Source organism: Montipora capricornis, chromosome 2 (assembly GCF_036669925.1).
Source record: "Montipora capricornis isolate CH-2021 chromosome 2, ASM3666992v2, whole genome shotgun sequence".
NCBI classification, from domain to species: domain Eukaryota; kingdom Metazoa; phylum Cnidaria; class Anthozoa; order Scleractinia; family Acroporidae; genus Montipora; species Montipora capricornis.
Window position 1 is genome coordinate 34,636,826 of NC_090884.1, and position 18,123 is coordinate 34,654,948.

Below are 18,123 nucleotides of genomic sequence, written 5' to 3' on the forward strand. Positions count from 1 at the left end.
CTATTGAGCTTCATGTCTTTGGGGATGCGAGCGAACAGGCATTCTGCTCAGTGCCTTATTTGAGATTCTGCTATGCCAGTGTAGCAGTGAAATGTGCATTTGTTATGGCCAAGACTCGGGTAGCACCCAAGAAACCCTTAAGCATACCAAAACTAGAATTGCAAACTGCTGTTTTGAGTATGAGATTATCTTTGGTAGTCATCAAGGACTCTACCTATTTCTGGGCAGACAGCAGTACTGTGTTCCAGTGGATACGCGGAGTGTCAAAGTGACACACAGCCTTTATCACTAACCGAATTGGTGAGATCCTGGATTCAACTAACCCCTGTCAATGGAATCACTGTCCAGGACTGTTAAACCCAGCTGATAATGGTAGCAGAGGACTACCAGTAACTTCGATTACATCTGGCAGTCGTTGGCTAAATGGTCCTGCATTCTTGCTCCTTCCTGAAGAGAAATGGCCAAAGGGAAATTCAACTCTTTAACCTCCCAAGCAATACGTTGACGACCCACAAACCCAAGAGACAACTGTGACCTGCATTGGTGAAGTGAAAGATACGAAGAACCAGACTGAGTACTCATCCCTGACAAAGCTTCTCAGAGTAACTGCGTACCTTGCCCGGTTTATCTACAAGTGTAGACACCTGAAATCAGAACGTCGTATTGGTACGTTACTGGTTGAAGACATAGAGCAGGCTCGAAAGTTTTGGGTCCACAGTACCCATGCGGAATCATTTCCTCAAGAAGTTGCAGCTCTCAGGTCGAAACAACATGTTTCAAGCAAGAGCAAATTGGTATCACTATCACCCTTTCTTGATGAACATGGAATTGTTTGCTGACATTCCATTTTGCAGTCGTCAGCCGATAGTGCCATCACCTGATCGTGAGTTCACCCGTCTTATCATCCTGAAACATGAAGGAGTGGACCATGTCAGAAATGAGTTGAGACAACAGTATTGGATCCTGCGCTGCCAAGCAACAGTACGAAAGATTCTTCATCAGTGTTCTTACTGCTGGAGGCGGAGAGCAAAACCCGTCCCGCCCATGATGGAGAGGCTCCCTTATGATCGTCTACAGATTGCACCACCATTCTCTAAAGTTGGCGTGGATTTCTTTGGACCGCTTAGGGTGAAGTATCTAAGGAAAGAGGAGAAGAGATGTGGCTGTCTCTTTACTTGCCTGGTGACTAGAGCAGTTCATTTGGAAGTTGCCTTTTCGTTATCTACCGATTCCTTCCTCATGTGTCTTAGACAGTTTATTGCTAGAGGAGGTAAACCAACTGTCATTTACTCTGACAATGGAACAAATTTTTTTCGAGCGTACTGTGAGTTACGCGAGTGTATCTATGATTGGAACCAAGATATGAACGGAGGGGTGTTGAATCAAGAAGGAATTGAGTGGGTGTTCAACCCTCCAGCCGCGCCACATATGGGGGGTGTGTGGGAGCCCTTTGTGAGATCGTGCAAGAAAGTGCTAGATGTTGTCCTACGTAATCAAGTCCTTACTGACTAAGTGTTGTTAACCACGTTTGCTGAAGTGGAATGGCTTGTGAATAGTCGTCCTCTGACCGAAGTAAGCTCAGATGTGGATGATCTTGAAGCCCTAACCCCGAATCACTTCATCATCGGAAGAGGAACTCTCAACCTACCACCCGGTGTCTTCATCGACAAGGACATGTCAAGTCACAAACGTTGGCGTCAAGCACAATTAGTTGCGACCCACATTTGGAAGCGGTGGCTACGAAAGTACCTACCTGGTCTGATTACACGTAAGAAATGGCTACAACCCACCGCTAATGGAGATTTGGTACTAGTTTCTGATTACGCAGTTCCAAGGGGTAACTGGCCTCTTGGTAGAATCGTGAAAGTTTTTCCTGGACATGACAATGTTGTACGATCAGCCGAAGTTAAGACTAAGTTTGGAGTAAAGAAACGTCCTGTAACTAAATTGGCCTAATTAGGCCTAAACAAAAGTTTAAGGTTAGCTTTTATGCATTTTTAGGATACTTTCTGTATTCGTATCCTTACCCTTACCCTGACCCCTGGTCTTACCCTTACCCTCGTTTTAGAAACGCCGTGAACGTTTCTCTTGCGTGCTACAAGACGCTCTTGCCACCATCATTAATTTAGTTAAAATCACGGTAAAAGGGAATGTCCCAGGGTGAACGTTTCCCTTGTGTGCTATGATCATCTCAATACTACTGCTTTTAAAACTAAGACCGATTTTAAAAGTAATTGTGACGGCCTTCATGTTTACTGATGTTTACTGAAGTTGTACAGCTTAATGTTTTTTGTTTGTTCATGCTTGTTTGCCAATCAGTTTGTCTGTGAGCCATACATAACTATGGTTTACATCTGTACAAGACCGGATTTCACTTTCTTGTTCTCTGATCTCAATCACGAAAATGGTCTTTTAAATGGAAACAATTTTGCAGTGCAAAAATTCTGACACGCAAACTTGGGCTTTAAACAATAGTTCCTCGGAAAGACTTTTTTCCACTATTCCAATGTCTCTGTCGCGTATAATTATCGATTAGCCAAACTGCCTACTGGTAAGCACCAATGGTGAAGGACAAAGTTCTTACCGAATGGCACACGAAGGACAAATGGCAAGGAGTTGAGCAAGAAATAAGGAGAAAGGACATCAATCCAGACTGGCCATTAGACATTGGTCAAAAAGTTCGTGTTAAATTTGGCTGGGGACGTTATGATGCTGTTGTTGTGAAGTCAAGGAAACCTAAAACCAAAGGTATGTCAATTTTATTTTCTCCTTTCCTTTTGTGGGCATTTGCGGCCTCTCTAAGTTCTCAAAAAGGCTTCTTTAAGTCATAGGGAATGTTTATATTCCTATTATTATAGAATAAGTATATAAGTTTTTAATTCACATACATCTAAGTGTATATTTTTATATTTTATTATTTGTTTTTATTTATGTTCTGGTGTTCCCAATTAGCAACACCATGCTAAATTTACATGACACTTGAATAAAGTTTATTAGTACATATACTAAAACAGTGGATAGCTTTGAACCCGCGTGCTGATTGGCTACTCAAACTACGGATAACCTTTGTTCTTATTCAACACATGTGACAATGTCCAAATATGGTCATAGCTCGCTCAATATTTGCCACGCGTACTTAACAGATATCCTGCGAGATACGTAATTTTGTGAGTTGCGGAGAAAAATGGTAGTTTTACCAGCTTTTTTTCCAATACATTTAGAAAATTGTGCTTTGTCATCAATCCATGCCACACGTGCGGCACGGTTATTTATGTTCTTTTAACCAATGATATTATTGTTTTGTGGCGTTTTTGTTGACTTCGTGGTCATAGATCTTATAAGCTCCCTATTAAGCCGAGGAGGATTTCTCATGTTTTCCTAGGAACGTAGGATAAAGTTTATATACAGTGAAGCATAGGTTTGCTGATTCTGAACTTTCTCGAAGTTTTTAATTTTAATGATTTTGATGTCGAAAAATCTGAAATCATCAAGAGCAGTCGACATTCCTATGGCCACCCAACTTTGTGGGTAATGAGTGACGAACAAAAAGACCTTCTGCAGAAGAGGCAAAGAGTAAGAGAAACAATAGACTGCTTGCATTCTGCCTTTATTGCTAAAATACCCCGAGTTCTTGCCAGGCGAGCATGTTTGCAAAACAATGTGGTCTTGTTTATTGGGCCGGCTTCAGCTTTTTGAGCAAGAGATAAATTAACCTTGAGCGAAAAATTCGAGAGAAAAACCAACTGCAGGCAGTAGAAAAAAGCGAGGTCCAGCGAGACGGTCTAGGTTTTCTTTAGTGACGAAGAGTAGATCGTGATAAGCAACACAAGTTTATACCAAAGCTGAATGATTTTGCAGTTGTAAATTCAAGTTTAAAAAATAAACGGTAATCAAAGGAACATTATTGGGTAATACACAGTATTTACTTTGTAAACATATTATAAATATTAGCTTCGGTTGAACAGTCAAAGGAAAGAACTGTAGATATTACTGTATTTCACAGGAACCAAAACAAGCGTTGTTAGGAATTACAGCGTTTTAGGGAAAGAGTAACTGGCAAAATTACAATTATGTTGGGGATAAGGGATCGAACTTGATCATAGTAGTCACCATCAAATATGAAATGGCTCTTCTTAGTGGCAAACTCGAGCAGACGCATTTATATCTGACGTTTCTCACTGCTGTTTGTGTGTTTATTTCTCATCAAACTGAGATGGCCAAAGAAAAGGAGTACTTACAACATTGTTAAAGAGTATTTCGTGACGCACAAACTTGTGGCTGAAAAATTTTGCAACATTGTGTCATTTGTGCAGGGGAGATCTTCATCTCCATTCTCTCATTCAGAATTGTACAAGTTTTATCGATTCAATGTTTTTGAATGGGTACTTTCATTCACTTCCATTCCAAAGATCTTAACTTTATTTAGCTTCAGAAACGTTTTGACAAAAAAGTGGAATTCCCTTATACTTGACAAAACTTATAAAGACTGCTAAGGCAATTCATGCAGAAGAACCGACTAATAATATAATTATGCACATGTTAATTCTTCTGTTTGAAACGCAATGAAATGTGACACTTGTGTTTGAAACATGTTTTAAACACTGTTTCAATGGAGAGAATTTAATATAAAATGAATAATTGAATGTTAAATGGAAAGTTGAATATTGAATAACACGTTAAATGTTGAATAGAAGTTGAATATTGAATGCATAGTTTAATACACTGCACAGTAGAGCTCCATATAGGCTTGCCATAGCCCTTCATGAAAATCAAAATGGATGAAGGAAAAGATCACTATATTCTGTTATTCATTCTTGAGGGTCGAGGCGCAAACAGAGGTAGTGTGCTTCATGACAGATGCCAGTGCAAGGGAGGTCGAGATGGTGGATGTAAACACATTGCAGCCGCCATGGGTTGTGTTGAAAAGTGGGACGGTGATATAGGACGTCGGAACTCGGGGACGCATTTTCGAAGTACAGAATTTCAGAAATGGAAAACATCCCAACGTAAAAAGAAAGTTGAATTTGCTTTTCTTTGTTTTTTTTTTTGTTTTCTTTCTTCGGCCTTTACATCTACAATCAGTGGCAAAAGTAGTTGGGACGCTAGTGTCAGAATGGGCCTGAAAACCTCTCAGACGTCAACTGAAAACTTCAAAATAAAACTCCACCCTCCCCCCAATCAATGTTGAAATAGACAAAGAAATGGATGTTCACTATTGGCAACATTGTTCTGGGGGGGAGGGGGCAATTTTTGAAACTTCAAATGGTGAGCGTTCCAAGACATTTGCCACTGATTGTCTATAAGCACCAAAAGGTCATTCATATCATCAGCTTACATAATGCTTTGAAATGAACTCATTTAGAGAAATATAGGGATATTATGGTCTATATAGTAACATTGTGACCTTGCGGAGCAATAGTCAATAAGTGGGGGGCTGTGCTCATATAACAATAATACCGTCGGGGGAGGGGTACGGGTTATTACTTAATATCGCACATCTTTTGAAATAATGGCGAATATTTGTTCTCTTGGATGTTGTAAAGACTTTGGCATTACAATTGCCGTGTGTTCGTCTTAAAAGTCGAGGAAATTGTTCATATTTATAGTATTAAAATAGTTGAATGGTATACTATGCGAGTCAACACTTGTAATTATTTTAAACAGTCATGGCATCTGTCTCTGTAAACACGTCTTTGCAGAGCGAAGATCAACGATTAATATATCTCATGACATACAGTCGGGCTGACACAAGTCGTTTCCCCTCGAGATCCAGCTTTTCTGAAGCTGTTTTGGAAGGTTGGGAAAACTGTGGAGTGAGGGTTTTGCATTGGGTTGTATCTTTAGAGGCACATGCTGATACCGATAATTCTGTATCCAACGAAATCAACAACTCCTACCATTATCACATGGCGGTGAAACTAAGTAAACGCAAACGTTGGCTTTAAGTAAGGAAGTTCTTAGACGAAAGGTACGGAATAAAGGTTCATTTCAGTGATATCCACAACACCTACTATACAGCATATCGCTACCTTACCAAAGAAGATAGTGAGGCGTTGCATTCCTCAAACCATCCAGATTTGCAGGAAGTTCCCAGAACGGAGAGAGCAATAGCGTGTAAGAAGAGCAAACGGAAGCTCTCTGAAAGAGGAAAGAAGAACAAAAAATCACCTCAAAAACGTCTCGCAGTTTATGACGTTACTCAGTTAATTCAACAAAAAAAGATCAAATCTCGATTAGAGCTTGTATGTCTAGCCGTTGAACAACAACGCGAAGGGAAGACTGAGTTAGCTGAGTTCATTGCTAATAGAGGAAACAGGGTAGTAGATGAGGCCTTGTCACTCGCCCTAGAATTCTCTCAAGCAGAGGAGAAGTTTGCGCGTTCTAAGAAAACGCGTATCGAAATATTGGAGGAATGTCAGCAGCAGCAATGTAGCGAGGGTTGCGAGGGAAATGGATTGTTGCTGCTGAGAGGCTGTTAGGTGCCCATGGTATCGTAGTGAATGCCTTTTGTAATGCAATTTACACTGCTCTAAAAGAAGGTCGGGGAAAATACCATAATGTTTACATTTACGGACCAGCAAACACGGGTAAAACATTCATTTTATCTCCATTAAAGAAGATTTTCCATGCTTCCTGCAATCCTGCAACAGGTTCGTTTGCATGGATGGGGGCCCAGGATGCAGAGATAATTTTTCTCAACGATTTTCGTTGGAATCCAGCAATAATAGCTTGGGGAGACTTCCTTCAAGCACTCGAGGGCGACATCGTGCATCTTCCTGCCCCTAAAACATTTTGTAAACAGGACATCGAATTAAGCAAAGATACTCCTTTCTTTGCAACTGCCGATGCTCCACTTGCGCTTGTTAAAGGGGCAATCATTGATCGCACGAACACACAGATGATGGAAGTTCGCTGGCGTCTGTTCCATTTCTGGCGACAGATACCTCAGAGTGAGCAAGAGAATTTAGTTCCTTGTGCAAGCTGCTTTGCCAGATTTATTTTGACAAGCAAGTAATTGGTGTTCATCTTTGTGCGATCTCCCTTTGTTTACAAGAGACGGTTGAGGTCATGACGTCAAAGTCACACTACTCGGTAAGAGAAGCCACAGTACTCGGTTGAAAATGGCTTGTCTACTTAAACTTATCCGATGTATTGGAACCACGAAAGTAAATATGTAATCTCAATGTAACATTTTATTGTTTTTTTATACCTTTTCTTAAAAGTGGCAACTTCAAAGTGGTTTTTCAACAGTACTCGGCAACCTTTAGGGTAAAGTAAATAATGCTTTATATTATTTCTTTAGAACGGGAGTGAGTACTGTTGAAAATTCACCTTCAAATGCAAAACATGTGAACTTGAAACATAATTTGGAGAAAATATTGATTGATAATTAGATGCCTTGCATGGCATAAGTATAATGTGAACCGTTTAGGAAATACGAGCAATAACAGCTCGTGACACTGTGCGTTATTTTGGCGAGAACTGTTGCTGTCTAATGAAATGTAAACCAGCTGTTACATGTTATCTTATTAACCAATTTCAGTGAAGGAAAAAATTCCCTTTAGCTTTCGTGTACACATATTTTATTATTGTTGACATTTCCGTTCATTGCTACAGTTTACAATATTGAAATAGTCACTCTAGTACTTTGTTCTGTACCCCTTGGAACCCAATACAGCTTCAATACGTTTTGGCATGCTCTCTACAGTTTTGTCAATCAACTTGACCTCGATTTTAGCAAACATATCAAGTACTCTGTTTTTGAAATCTTCAAATGTTTCTTTTCTTATTTGGCACGATACTGCTTCCTCAGCTAAACTCTTTTTAACAACATGAAAAATATTTTCAATAGGATTGAGATCTGGTGAACGAGGCGGAATTTTATGGTGTTCAGCTTCTATCTGTTCCACAGCTCTAACTGAAGCTTTGCTGTTTTGCGAGGGATCGTTATCCATTAAAAATAAACGTCTTCCATTTCTTTTTGGTCCTGCTTGAGTAAAGCACGAATTAAAATTGTCTTTTATAAACTGAGAAAAAAAAACAGCATTCATTTTCTCGTAGATTTCCTTCAAAATAACGCCTTTTCCATATGCAATTGCCACCAGTATATGAAGTCTCCGTCCTCCTGGAAGACTTTTAGACCCTTTTGCAGTAACCTGAAGTCCCTCACCTTTCTTTCGCCAAACTCTTGCCTTTGGTGAGCTTGCATCACTCATGGGATTTCCTTTGTGAATGAAAGAAACTGCGTCCAAGTAAAATGCGATATCTTCTTTCCAAAAGTTAGGATACTCTAACAAATGGCGTTTCATTTCCCTGGCGTATTTTATACGTTTCTTACGTTCCTCAGCAGTCACTAGCCCTTTTTGTCTGGCCTGAAGAAAATGATAGCCGCGCTCACGAAGAAATCGGTAAAATGTGCTCTTACTTGCCATTGTCATATTCAGTCCACTCTCTTTAACCAACTCTTTCAAGGTAAAGTTGACATTAGTAGCCCTTATTTTCTTCAAAGTACGAATAAGCAGACGTTTATGTCTTTCTTGTAATTTCTTGGGCCTTCCCATCTTTGAAAGTACACTTCGTTTTCTCGCCAACGGAGCACATCTAACTATGCGTTGTGCAGAACTTTTGGATATTCCGCACTTCGCGGCTATCTGTTCATAAGACAAGCTACATTCTCTTCTCAAACACACTGCTAAAGCCTTCTGCTCAACACTGATTGTTTTTCTGAAAACCATTTTTGACAAAGTGATTGTTTAAGAAATATAACGTTTGCTGTCTAATTTCGTAACAAATTTAAACTCTAAGGTACGTGCATTACATTAGAGCTTGTGATTCATGAATTTTCTTGACAACTCCACGCCACGTAAATTATCCCCCTCAAGCACGTTTGCGAAAAGAAAGAACAATCCCTTTGTACATTACAAAAAATGTTTAACTTACGTTACACATGGTTTTCTACCATTGAGAAACTTTACGAACAAGTACACAGCCAAAAGAAGTGCCCATGCATTACACACAGTAGCTCTCACTTTACTGACCCTTGTTAGTAGAAACAGACAATCAGTGGCAAAAGTAGTTGGGACGCTAGTGTCAGAATGGGCCTGAAAACCTCTCAGACGTCAACTGAAAACTTCAAAATAAAACTCCCCCCTCCCCCCAATCAATGTTGAAATAGACAAAGAAATATATGTTCACTATTGGCAACATTGTTCTGGGGGGGAGGGGGCAATTTTTGAAACTCAGTAAGAAAACCAACTTCAAATGGTGAGTGTCCCAAGACTTTTGCCACTGATTGTATGTTTTCTTACATTTTTCGACCTTTTCATACTTTGTTGAATGAATGGTTATTTCACTTTATACGTAGTTCACTATGCAACTTTTCCCACTGGTTTATACTCCTTTCTTCCTCGCAATATGATAAAAATATTAACTTCAAGCTTATATCCTTAAATGTCCGAGGGATTCGTTCTTTTGAGAAGCGAAAGGCCGTGTTTAATTGGCTTTATAAATCTCAGGCCGCTATATGTTTTCTACAAGAGACCTACAGCACTCCGGAAGTTGTGAACATATGGTGAATATTTTACGGACAATGCTCTTTTTCTTGTTTGATTTTTCTCAATTTAAGAAATATTTATTGTTTTTTTCTCCTAGTTCGTACCAAGTTGCACGACAGCGAATAATAGCTCCTTCAGTAATATAATCATACAACTTTGCAAGGATCATTGTGCCTTTAGTGTGACAACTACCATGTGAGAAAAAGGTATTGCCCTTCCAGTTGAAGCCATTAAGGGGTCAGAGAACGTTGGAGCAGATTACTTGAGTCGTGCTGAGGAATAAGTTTATTGGCATTGAACTACCCCTTATTTGGCAATTTTTCTTGTTTAGGATAAATTCAGGAAATTTCATCTGAAAGGGGGTTATGTTACGAAAAATAGCATTGCGTGACTGGCGTTACTTTCTAGAAGCTTCCCGAGAGTTCGTAGTTTGTTTATTTTAAGGTTCATGTGTAAGAGTTTCTAAACGGGTGTTTTGTAATCTTTCTATAATTAGATTGCTTACTGTTTTAGAAAGTTCTAGAATCTCATTGTGCAAGTATAGAAGTAAGCGAGTCTGAGGTATGATTTTTTACTAGTTTTGCAGAAGCGAAGAGAGTTGGCATTAGCCATGTTTAGTCAAGTGTGACAGAAGCAGTGTTTATTAAAGTTGTGTGCTGTTTAGAGTTTCACTTCGTGGAAACTACGTTCATTTTGGAATAAATCTTGTTGTTGCTGTTCCGACAACCCTGCGTTCAGTTTAGTTTGCAAGCTACCCATCCTCAAAAGATCGAACTCGTAACAAACACTTACATTTGGTATGGCTGTAACATGCATGTGTTTTCAGATAGTGCCTGTACAACCTATTTTTATCAGCAATAGATACGTTTAATCCCAGAGTAACCCAGGCCTTTGTTTGGAATTTGGATTCCTATGGCGTGAGTGGCTTAAAGGGTAAATGAATATTAATGATATTGCTTACTTTTGTATAAAAGTTATCAAACATTTCAGTAGTATCTGATGGTCCATGAAGTAAATTTGACCAGTCAATGGATCCAAATTCATTCAAAAAAGCTTCTTCATTATAAATTAGAATAATCTCGTCTAAAGCTTTTCTCTTTATGTTTTGAAAAGGCATGATGAGAAAATTAGGCAAATGGTCTGTTATATCATATAAAACGTTCCCACTGACTGTTTGATATTCGATAGAATTAAAGAATATATTATCAATCAGTGTAGACGAATGATTGGTAATTCTTGTTGGTTCAGTATGTAGAGTTCCAGAAAAAAATCAGAGTGTTAATAAAATCCTCTGTTAAGGAATCTTTGCTGCCACCATTTGAGAATTTCTTCATGAGATATGGAAGCAATGGGTAGGCTGGTCCCCTAGTATACATAATGTTTGCAACGTGAGTGACAGTGTTGCATCGGCGAGAGGTTGTAGGGGCACATAGAACATGTTGTAAATGTTGTAAACAACTTGTGAAATGAGTATCGCGAAATGAGTATCGCGGATGAGCGATTTAAGCGATGAGCTTGTACATGATGAAACATCCGATGAAGTTTTAGCAAGATGTTAAATCAACTTATCGTTTGCTTGGTACGAAAAAATGGCAATTATCAAATTAGAATCCCTGGAGTAATATCATGGAATTTGTCACAGTTTCCTTAACGTTTGAGCGATTAGCAATCTCCATGGAATTGAATTCAATAACTGATTATTACAGGTCTCTTCGGTTTCCTTACTGGACATGCTTACTGAACTTTGAAGGTAACATATTTGTTTTAATCGACTTCAACACTGTTGAAAAATTAACTTGTTTTTGTCAATGGTGTGGTCAACGTCACATCACGCAACAAATCTAACAAAGACACAGAAATGTTTCTGCAGTCTTAAATGGTAGCTAAATCGGAATCAATATCAGTATTATATACATTTTTTTTAAGGTGATAGCTGGTGGAAAGAAGCAGTTTACAACGAGTGTAACTTCCGTTTGGAAATCGCCATACCGATCAGCATAGACTTACATAACAAACAATACTTCATCACCTACTTTAACCTTTCCAAAACTTAAGTTGAAGGTTATCACTCTCCAGCAAGCTTATCATAGTACGGTAATCTTTGGGCGTTCAGAATAGTGAAAAAAGTATTTTCCTTGGTAGAGCTTCGATTCTTGATGAGGCCATGCTCAGGAGAAAGTAAGTCCCGTGTTAATTTCAAGAATGGTCACAGTGCAAAAATTGTTTCTGTCTCTCGACAGGACACTTTTGTCAGGCCGCAGAAGAAATTTTAACACAGCAAAGCACAAAGAATGCACTTCAATGAAATACTAGTCTCAACGTCAAATTACATGTACCAGTGGGTTTGTACTAGGGTATTAGTAACAGCCAAAAACAGATATTTACTAGCAGCTTGTCCAAAATAAATTTATGCTTTGGAAAGACCAAGAAATGTGTTACGATACACCCAACATTACGACTTCAACACGGACAAAGTGTGTAATTCATTAAGAATTCAGGTTTTCATCGACACATGCGCAATGAGGCACTAAAATTGCCGAGGGACACTGGACACTACTTAGTATCCTAGCGACGGAATGCAGCGTGATCAAACAAGTTGAACGGCTTTCCTGAACGAAAACCTGTTTGTGATCGTGCGAACTAAACACACGGTTGACAAACGCAATGGCGCTTCCACAAACAGTGGGCTTCAAAGCCGAAGCACTCGATGAAGACGGAGTTTGGTGCGCTTGCACTGTTGTTGAAATAAGCAACGATGAAGTGATCATTTCGTTTGACGGCTGGAATGCGGAGTGGAATCGCAGCATATGTGATCCACGTGAGATCAGGGATCGAACGTTGCCGGATGGCAAAAGAAAGCGCAGAAACCTTTCCTCGACAAAGGTAAGATTTTCTTGCTGTTTATTTTTAATCACGATTTTGATCACGAATCGATTACGGGCGCAACTTATTTGTAGATGTTTATGATCGATCTTACATGTAACTGACGTAACCTTAAGTTCCACCCAGGCAGACGTTTGATTGAAAAAGAAGAAAGCAAATATTGATTGCCCTTATTTAAGCCGAGTCTCATCTGCCAATCTATAATCTAGCTATTTCTAAGGACAAATAAACACGTAACAGGGGATATTATCCTTGTGGCAAAGTTTTAGATTTTGTGTTCGTTTCAACTAGGTCCCAGTCTTCTTTTGGCCTCTCCACTCTTATGTTGCTTACTAGTTTTTTTTTTTTGGTTACTTATGTGGTGTTGATCAGGATGGGAAAGAGGTTGTAATTAAAGCTAATCATTCCTTTAAAAATGGTCTATTTTAGAATCCACAAATCTCCAAGACCATCAGAGGAGATAAATTATGGATTGGGGATCAGGAAACGACTGTGGAAGAGGTGGACCCAATCAGAGGCCAGATCCTGATCATCCTACCTGATGGTGAAAAGATCTTTGAGGGCCCCGAGGAACTGACAATATCGAAAAAAGGACACTGACTTCAAGGAGAACACACAAACAGCCACAGACACACAAGAAGCACCACCAAGCAGAGACCTACAAGCACCACAGATTACAGACCTACAACCACAACCAAGCACAGACAGAGAGACAACTCTAAACAGTGATTTTGATTTTACAATGTATGGTTTAAGTTGTGGTTCTGTTCTTAAAGTTGGCTCACTTTGCTTTGTTGACTCGTGTAGTTCACCTTTTATTATTAGTCGTATTTTTAAGTCTAGTCTTGGGAGTAGTGTTCAGGTTTGAGGTATTCGTTGTCTGTGTGATGGGGGGAAGGTTGTTTCTGTTTTGTGTAATTTTCAAGTGACTGTCGACTGTTCATTTGTTTGTCCCTGTAAGAGTTCTGAGTTTTGTTTGTCAAGTGTGTCCAGTGAAGTTAGTAAGTATGTATTTCGTGGTCAAACTCAGGTTTTTTTATCACAAGAAAGGAATTTTGGAAATGTTCTGTATCTGAGGGAGTTGCGTCGTCATGCCTTGGGGGCTCAAATGCGCCAAGCTGTGTCGAGTGGCATTATGAGAAATGCCACTCGACCAGCACAGCCCATCAGTCTTGGTGCTTTTGAACCTTTTCATGACATGATGATCTTCAACCTCTCAGAGGAGAACAATTTTAAAATTCCTTTCTCTTTGGTGGGTGGGTACAATGTGTCAGATGGCATTATGGGGAAGGGTTGGGATGTCAAGCCATTACGTGCTGATGTGGCGGACTGTCATTTTAACTTTGTTACATTACTTACTGTTTATTTAGACAAAAAGCATTTTACTATTAAGTTTTCATTTTCATATTCGAGGCTCCTTTTTCTATGGGCCCAGATTACAGGGATAAGTGTAAGGCACTGCTTATGTAAATAAATATATTTTTATACATGGTAACTTAATTGTTAGTCAAGTATCTACATTGTCAAATATAAGATCTTTTTAAATTCTGTTCTGTTTGGTTTTTGTTCAAGACTTCTCATAAATATGTTTTCAACAATTTAGTATTAAATGAGTATACAATAATTTACTGAGAGTAACCGAGAGAATTTGTATTTCATATCTTTCAACTTGTGGGAAAGCCATGAGCGACTTGTCACCTAGTGCATTTCCATTTTAAGTATATCATAGGTAAAAAAATAAGTTTAGTGACCCTTAACTTTGTAAGTAAGACCCTAGCTAGTAGCACTTAAATTTGTATTTTATATCACGACTTGTAAATAAACCATGGCAGAATTGAAACATTTTGGTGTTCTCATTTTTTGCTAAGAACTTACGAGGGTCAGCCATTAATATGAGAACTGTTCAGTCATAGGGTCAGTCACTCATAGGATAACTGATCTGAATTAATCAATCATCAGGGTCAATCATTCTTATGGGAACTGCTCAATTATCAGGGTCAGTCACTCATATGGGAACTGTTCAATTATCAGGGTCAGTCACTCATATGAGAACTGTTCAATTATCATGGTCAGGTCATTCCTATGAGAACTGTTCAATTATCAGGGTCAGTCACTCATACGAGAACCGTTCAATTATCCGGGTCAGTCAATCATATGAGAACTGTTCAATCATCAGGGTCAGTCATTCATATGAGGCAGAGAACTGTTCAATTATCAGGGTCAATCATTCCTACGAGAACTGTTCGAATAACCATGGTCAGTTAATCATACGAGAACTGTTCAATTATCATTGTCAGGTAATCATATGAGAACTGTTCAATCATCAGGGTCAATCATTCCTATGACAACTGTTCACTTATCATGGTTAGTCAATCATACGAGAACTGTTCAATCATCAGGGTCAATCATTCATACGAGAACAGTTCAATTATCAGGGTCAGTCAATTATATGAGAGTCAGTTGTTCATATGAGAATAATGATTCAATCATGGGTCAGTGTTACATGAGAATTGTTTCATTATGGGAGTCAACCATTAAATTTTATCAGTATAATTTTTTATGTGATGTACTTCAGTTTTATCCTTATTCAAATTTTATTTTCTTTTGTTTTTGGGAATGGCAAAGTATAATAATAGAGTTTGAAACAAAAGAAAATAAAATTTGATTCAAAAATAAAATTGAACTACAACACATGAGGATTATTTGATTGTTGTGGATGCTCAAAATTAGCACAACATGAGTAATATCTATAAAATAAATTTAATGACAATATTAAAACTGTACAAGAAAAGAACTTAGATGAACCTTAAACCTTAATGTACTAAACCTTGTTTTGTTTCTTTTCAGGGCTAGTGCTGCTAACTAATGTTTTTGTCCACAATAGCAAATTATTTACACCAGGCAGTTCTAAAATAAATTGTAGTATGCCCTCTAGAGTCTCACAAAAACTGTATTAAAACACCTTAAACTACATTGCATTGCTTCTTACAATATCTATATGTCCCGAGTATCTGAATTCCATGAGTCTACACTTTGAGCAAATGTCTCCTGCGCCTTGATTTGGTACCTCCGTTTTTCTTCCTCACTCACTGTGTTCCACAGTTCTGATATCTTTGAGTTGACTTCACGCATGCTGCAGCTGGGATTGTCCTTCACAACATGTTTCCACATTTCCTTTGAAAATGTAACGTAAGCTGTACATGGTTTCTTCGGAGGATGTTTTTTTGCAACTTTGGAGTTACACTCAACTCTTTTGCGTCGGTTGGAATTCCTTCTTAACTGTTTTTTCAGTTCCCTGTGACCCCTGACAGTTTGATGGTTGTTTATCATTGCTGATTTTGAAAAAACCATGGTGTGGACCACATCTGTATCAGGAGCATTTCTGATGGCTGTTAGGTCAAGTAAACGATTTGAAATCGATGGAGTAATGTTACTGTCTCGTGCCTCAATAATCATTTTCTTGGACACAATTTGCCAACCTAAGCGGTAGGCCATGATGAGAGTCTTATTCACTTTGTGTGTTGCCTTATTTAGTTCTTTTTGGGATGTGATAACAACAAATGAGGCATCTGCTGCTTTTTCAACATCACCTGTATAAACATTACCACCCAGCTTTTCAATAATGGAAGTAACTTTTTCTGTTGTGAGCTTCTCTTTATCACCACGTTCCACAAGACTTCCTGACAGGACAGGAGGTGCTTCTTGTGTAGGAGTAGCTGGTTCACTCTCATGATTGGATACACAAGGTCCTTGAGAAGTAGCCACAGTGGGTGCTTGAGTGCTAATCAATCCAATAGGTGGAAGTAGAATTGGGCCTAACAAATGCTTTCGCACAGGTTCAACGCTGTTATCTGTACCTTGGTATCTGACGGCTAACATCACAAATGCTGCATATCTAATAAAGTCTCTATTGCGTTGATTTTTGTTGAGCACAAAGCAGTTTTGAATGCCTAGGAAGAACATTTATATCAGAGTGTGGTTGATGACTGCACGAATAAAAACCAGAAAATGTAACATCCACAAGTTCTATCTCACCACTAATCGCTTACCCATACACCTTAAATTTACTCTTAGTTTCAAAATAGTTATCAAGTAGGCAGATGGCTTGCCTTGAAAAGCTTACAAGTTAAATGTTAAAACCAATTCTAATTCACTCACACATGATTCCCTGCACTTCACACAAGATACAGGAATTAGCTTTGCATTTTGATTGGCTCACTGCAGACCTTTGTAATTGACAACAGTACCTACTGAATACCTACAGTAGATGTGAGTGTATCATATTGTGGTGCATAATTTTTTGGAAACCAAAATTATTTTCATCAACATATTAAATCATAAATATGTTAAGTAATAAAAACTCCACTACTGTTAATATACTGTTAAAATAACTACTGTAATACAACTTCACAGATGATGTTCTAGTTTAAAAGAACCATTCATTTGAAATTTATTTTCAAACCATATCAATAACTTATGCACAAGGTGAGGGAAACTTACCATTATCACAAAGAAACTTGTCAATAGAACTAAAGCCATGTTTTTTTACGTGCTTTTGAAGACCAAGATATTCTAAAGTTACGGTGACATCAAAGTAAACATCACCTCTGATTTTGTAAATGTTCAGTTCAACTGGCCATCCAATGCTGCTTGTTTTCAAAGCCAAAGGAGCTCCCAATTGTAAAGCGGCCATCCACTAATAATTTTGCTATCAGGTAAAAAAAAGGTCATCAACGTTAAAATCACGGGGAAAATGGCACTTGAGTCAATAGTTGAAGCGATAGCGAGTTCCAGCCCGTTGTTAGCTGACGGTAAGTCATATTAAAATGTATTCAGTTCGTTTGTTTACGTTCGGCTAGAAGGACAACATGGAATCATGCTCTAAATCAAGGAAACCGAATGAGATATTAAAATAAAAAAGACCAGAACATAAACAACCCCTTACTTACATAAAATTCTGTTCAGAATCTTCGCTTTGAGAAGACAAACATCACGAAAACTTATGTAAACAACAAGCTCAAATTACGGTTCGCTTCATATTTCAAGACAGTGCAAATTTACATAATCTTTCATGAACACAATCTCTACGAATTTCAAAGATCAAAGCCATTTTCTAAACTACATCTGCTTTATCTTGGAAAGAGAAGTATACTTACTTGAATAGAGGAGCAAGCAAAGCTTTAAAACACATCAAAACCGCCAGCTTCCATATCTAAGCGTCGACACAGATGAATTGCCACGAGCCGGGGCTTCGAGTTGATTCATGCTTCCCGCATTGCGAACATTGCTTTACAAATTGCTGTGAAAACACCAGCTACTGACAAAACAGCTGAAACAGATAATCAGTTTACTCTGGTTTACGAAAAGTAACGCAGTTCACTTCGAATTTCTCGCTTATTTCTCCGACCCGGTTCTCAGACTGCATTCAAACAGGATTTTCGACACGGACTCTCAGTGGAGAGTGATGTAAAACACGTCACGCGTTACTAGGTAACAGTGCTCATACATATGCACGAACCCCACTCAAGTGGGGTTCGCAGAATTACACACTTTGTCCGTGTTGAAGTCGTCATGTTGCATTGATAGCTGTAATCGTGTTTATGTACACAAGAGATAACAAAGAAAATATTTGCTTGCAAATAGTATTTTTATGCTTCTTCATCCCATTGTGTACTTTTATTTCTGT

At 38.6% G+C, this 18,123-nt stretch overlaps 3 protein-coding genes across 4 annotated transcripts in view; 2 read left to right on the forward strand and 1 right to left on the reverse strand.

Annotated features, from left to right (window-relative positions):
* LOC138037208 (uncharacterized) overlaps window positions 1–272 on the forward strand; it is a 586-nt gene extending 314 nt beyond the window's left edge. The window contains exon 2 of the mRNA XM_068883184.1: window positions 1–272. This exon is cut by the window's left edge and continues 12 nt beyond it. Coding sequence (XP_068739285.1) covers window positions 1–272 — 272 coding nt within the window.
* Window positions 273–723: 451 nt separating this feature from the next.
* On the forward strand, window positions 724–1,512 carry LOC138037209 (uncharacterized). The gene has a single exon (XM_068883185.1). It carries the CDS (start codon window positions 724–726, stop codon window positions 1,510–1,512), a length of 789 nt encoding a protein of 262 aa, XP_068739286.1.
* A 13,666-nt stretch (window positions 1,513–15,178) lies between these two features.
* On the reverse strand, window positions 15,179–17,893 carry LOC138019646 (uncharacterized). Of its 2 annotated transcripts, none has more exons than XM_068866505.1 (3): window positions 17,594–17,893; window positions 16,938–17,145; window positions 15,179–16,387 (listed from the first exon to the last, which is right to left on the reverse strand). In XM_068866505.1, the coding sequence occupies exons 2-3, from the start codon at window positions 17,128–17,130 to the stop codon at window positions 15,432–15,434; spliced, it is 1,149 nt and encodes a 382-aa protein (XP_068722606.1). In that variant the 5' UTR covers window positions 17,131–17,145; window positions 17,594–17,893; the 3' UTR covers window positions 15,179–15,431. The 2 variants fall into 2 exon arrangements, with proteins under 2 accessions (XP_068722606.1, XP_068722612.1); XM_068866511.1 differs by having other exon boundaries at window positions 17,043–17,145; window positions 17,594–17,872.
* Window positions 17,894–18,123: the final 230 nt, after the last annotated feature.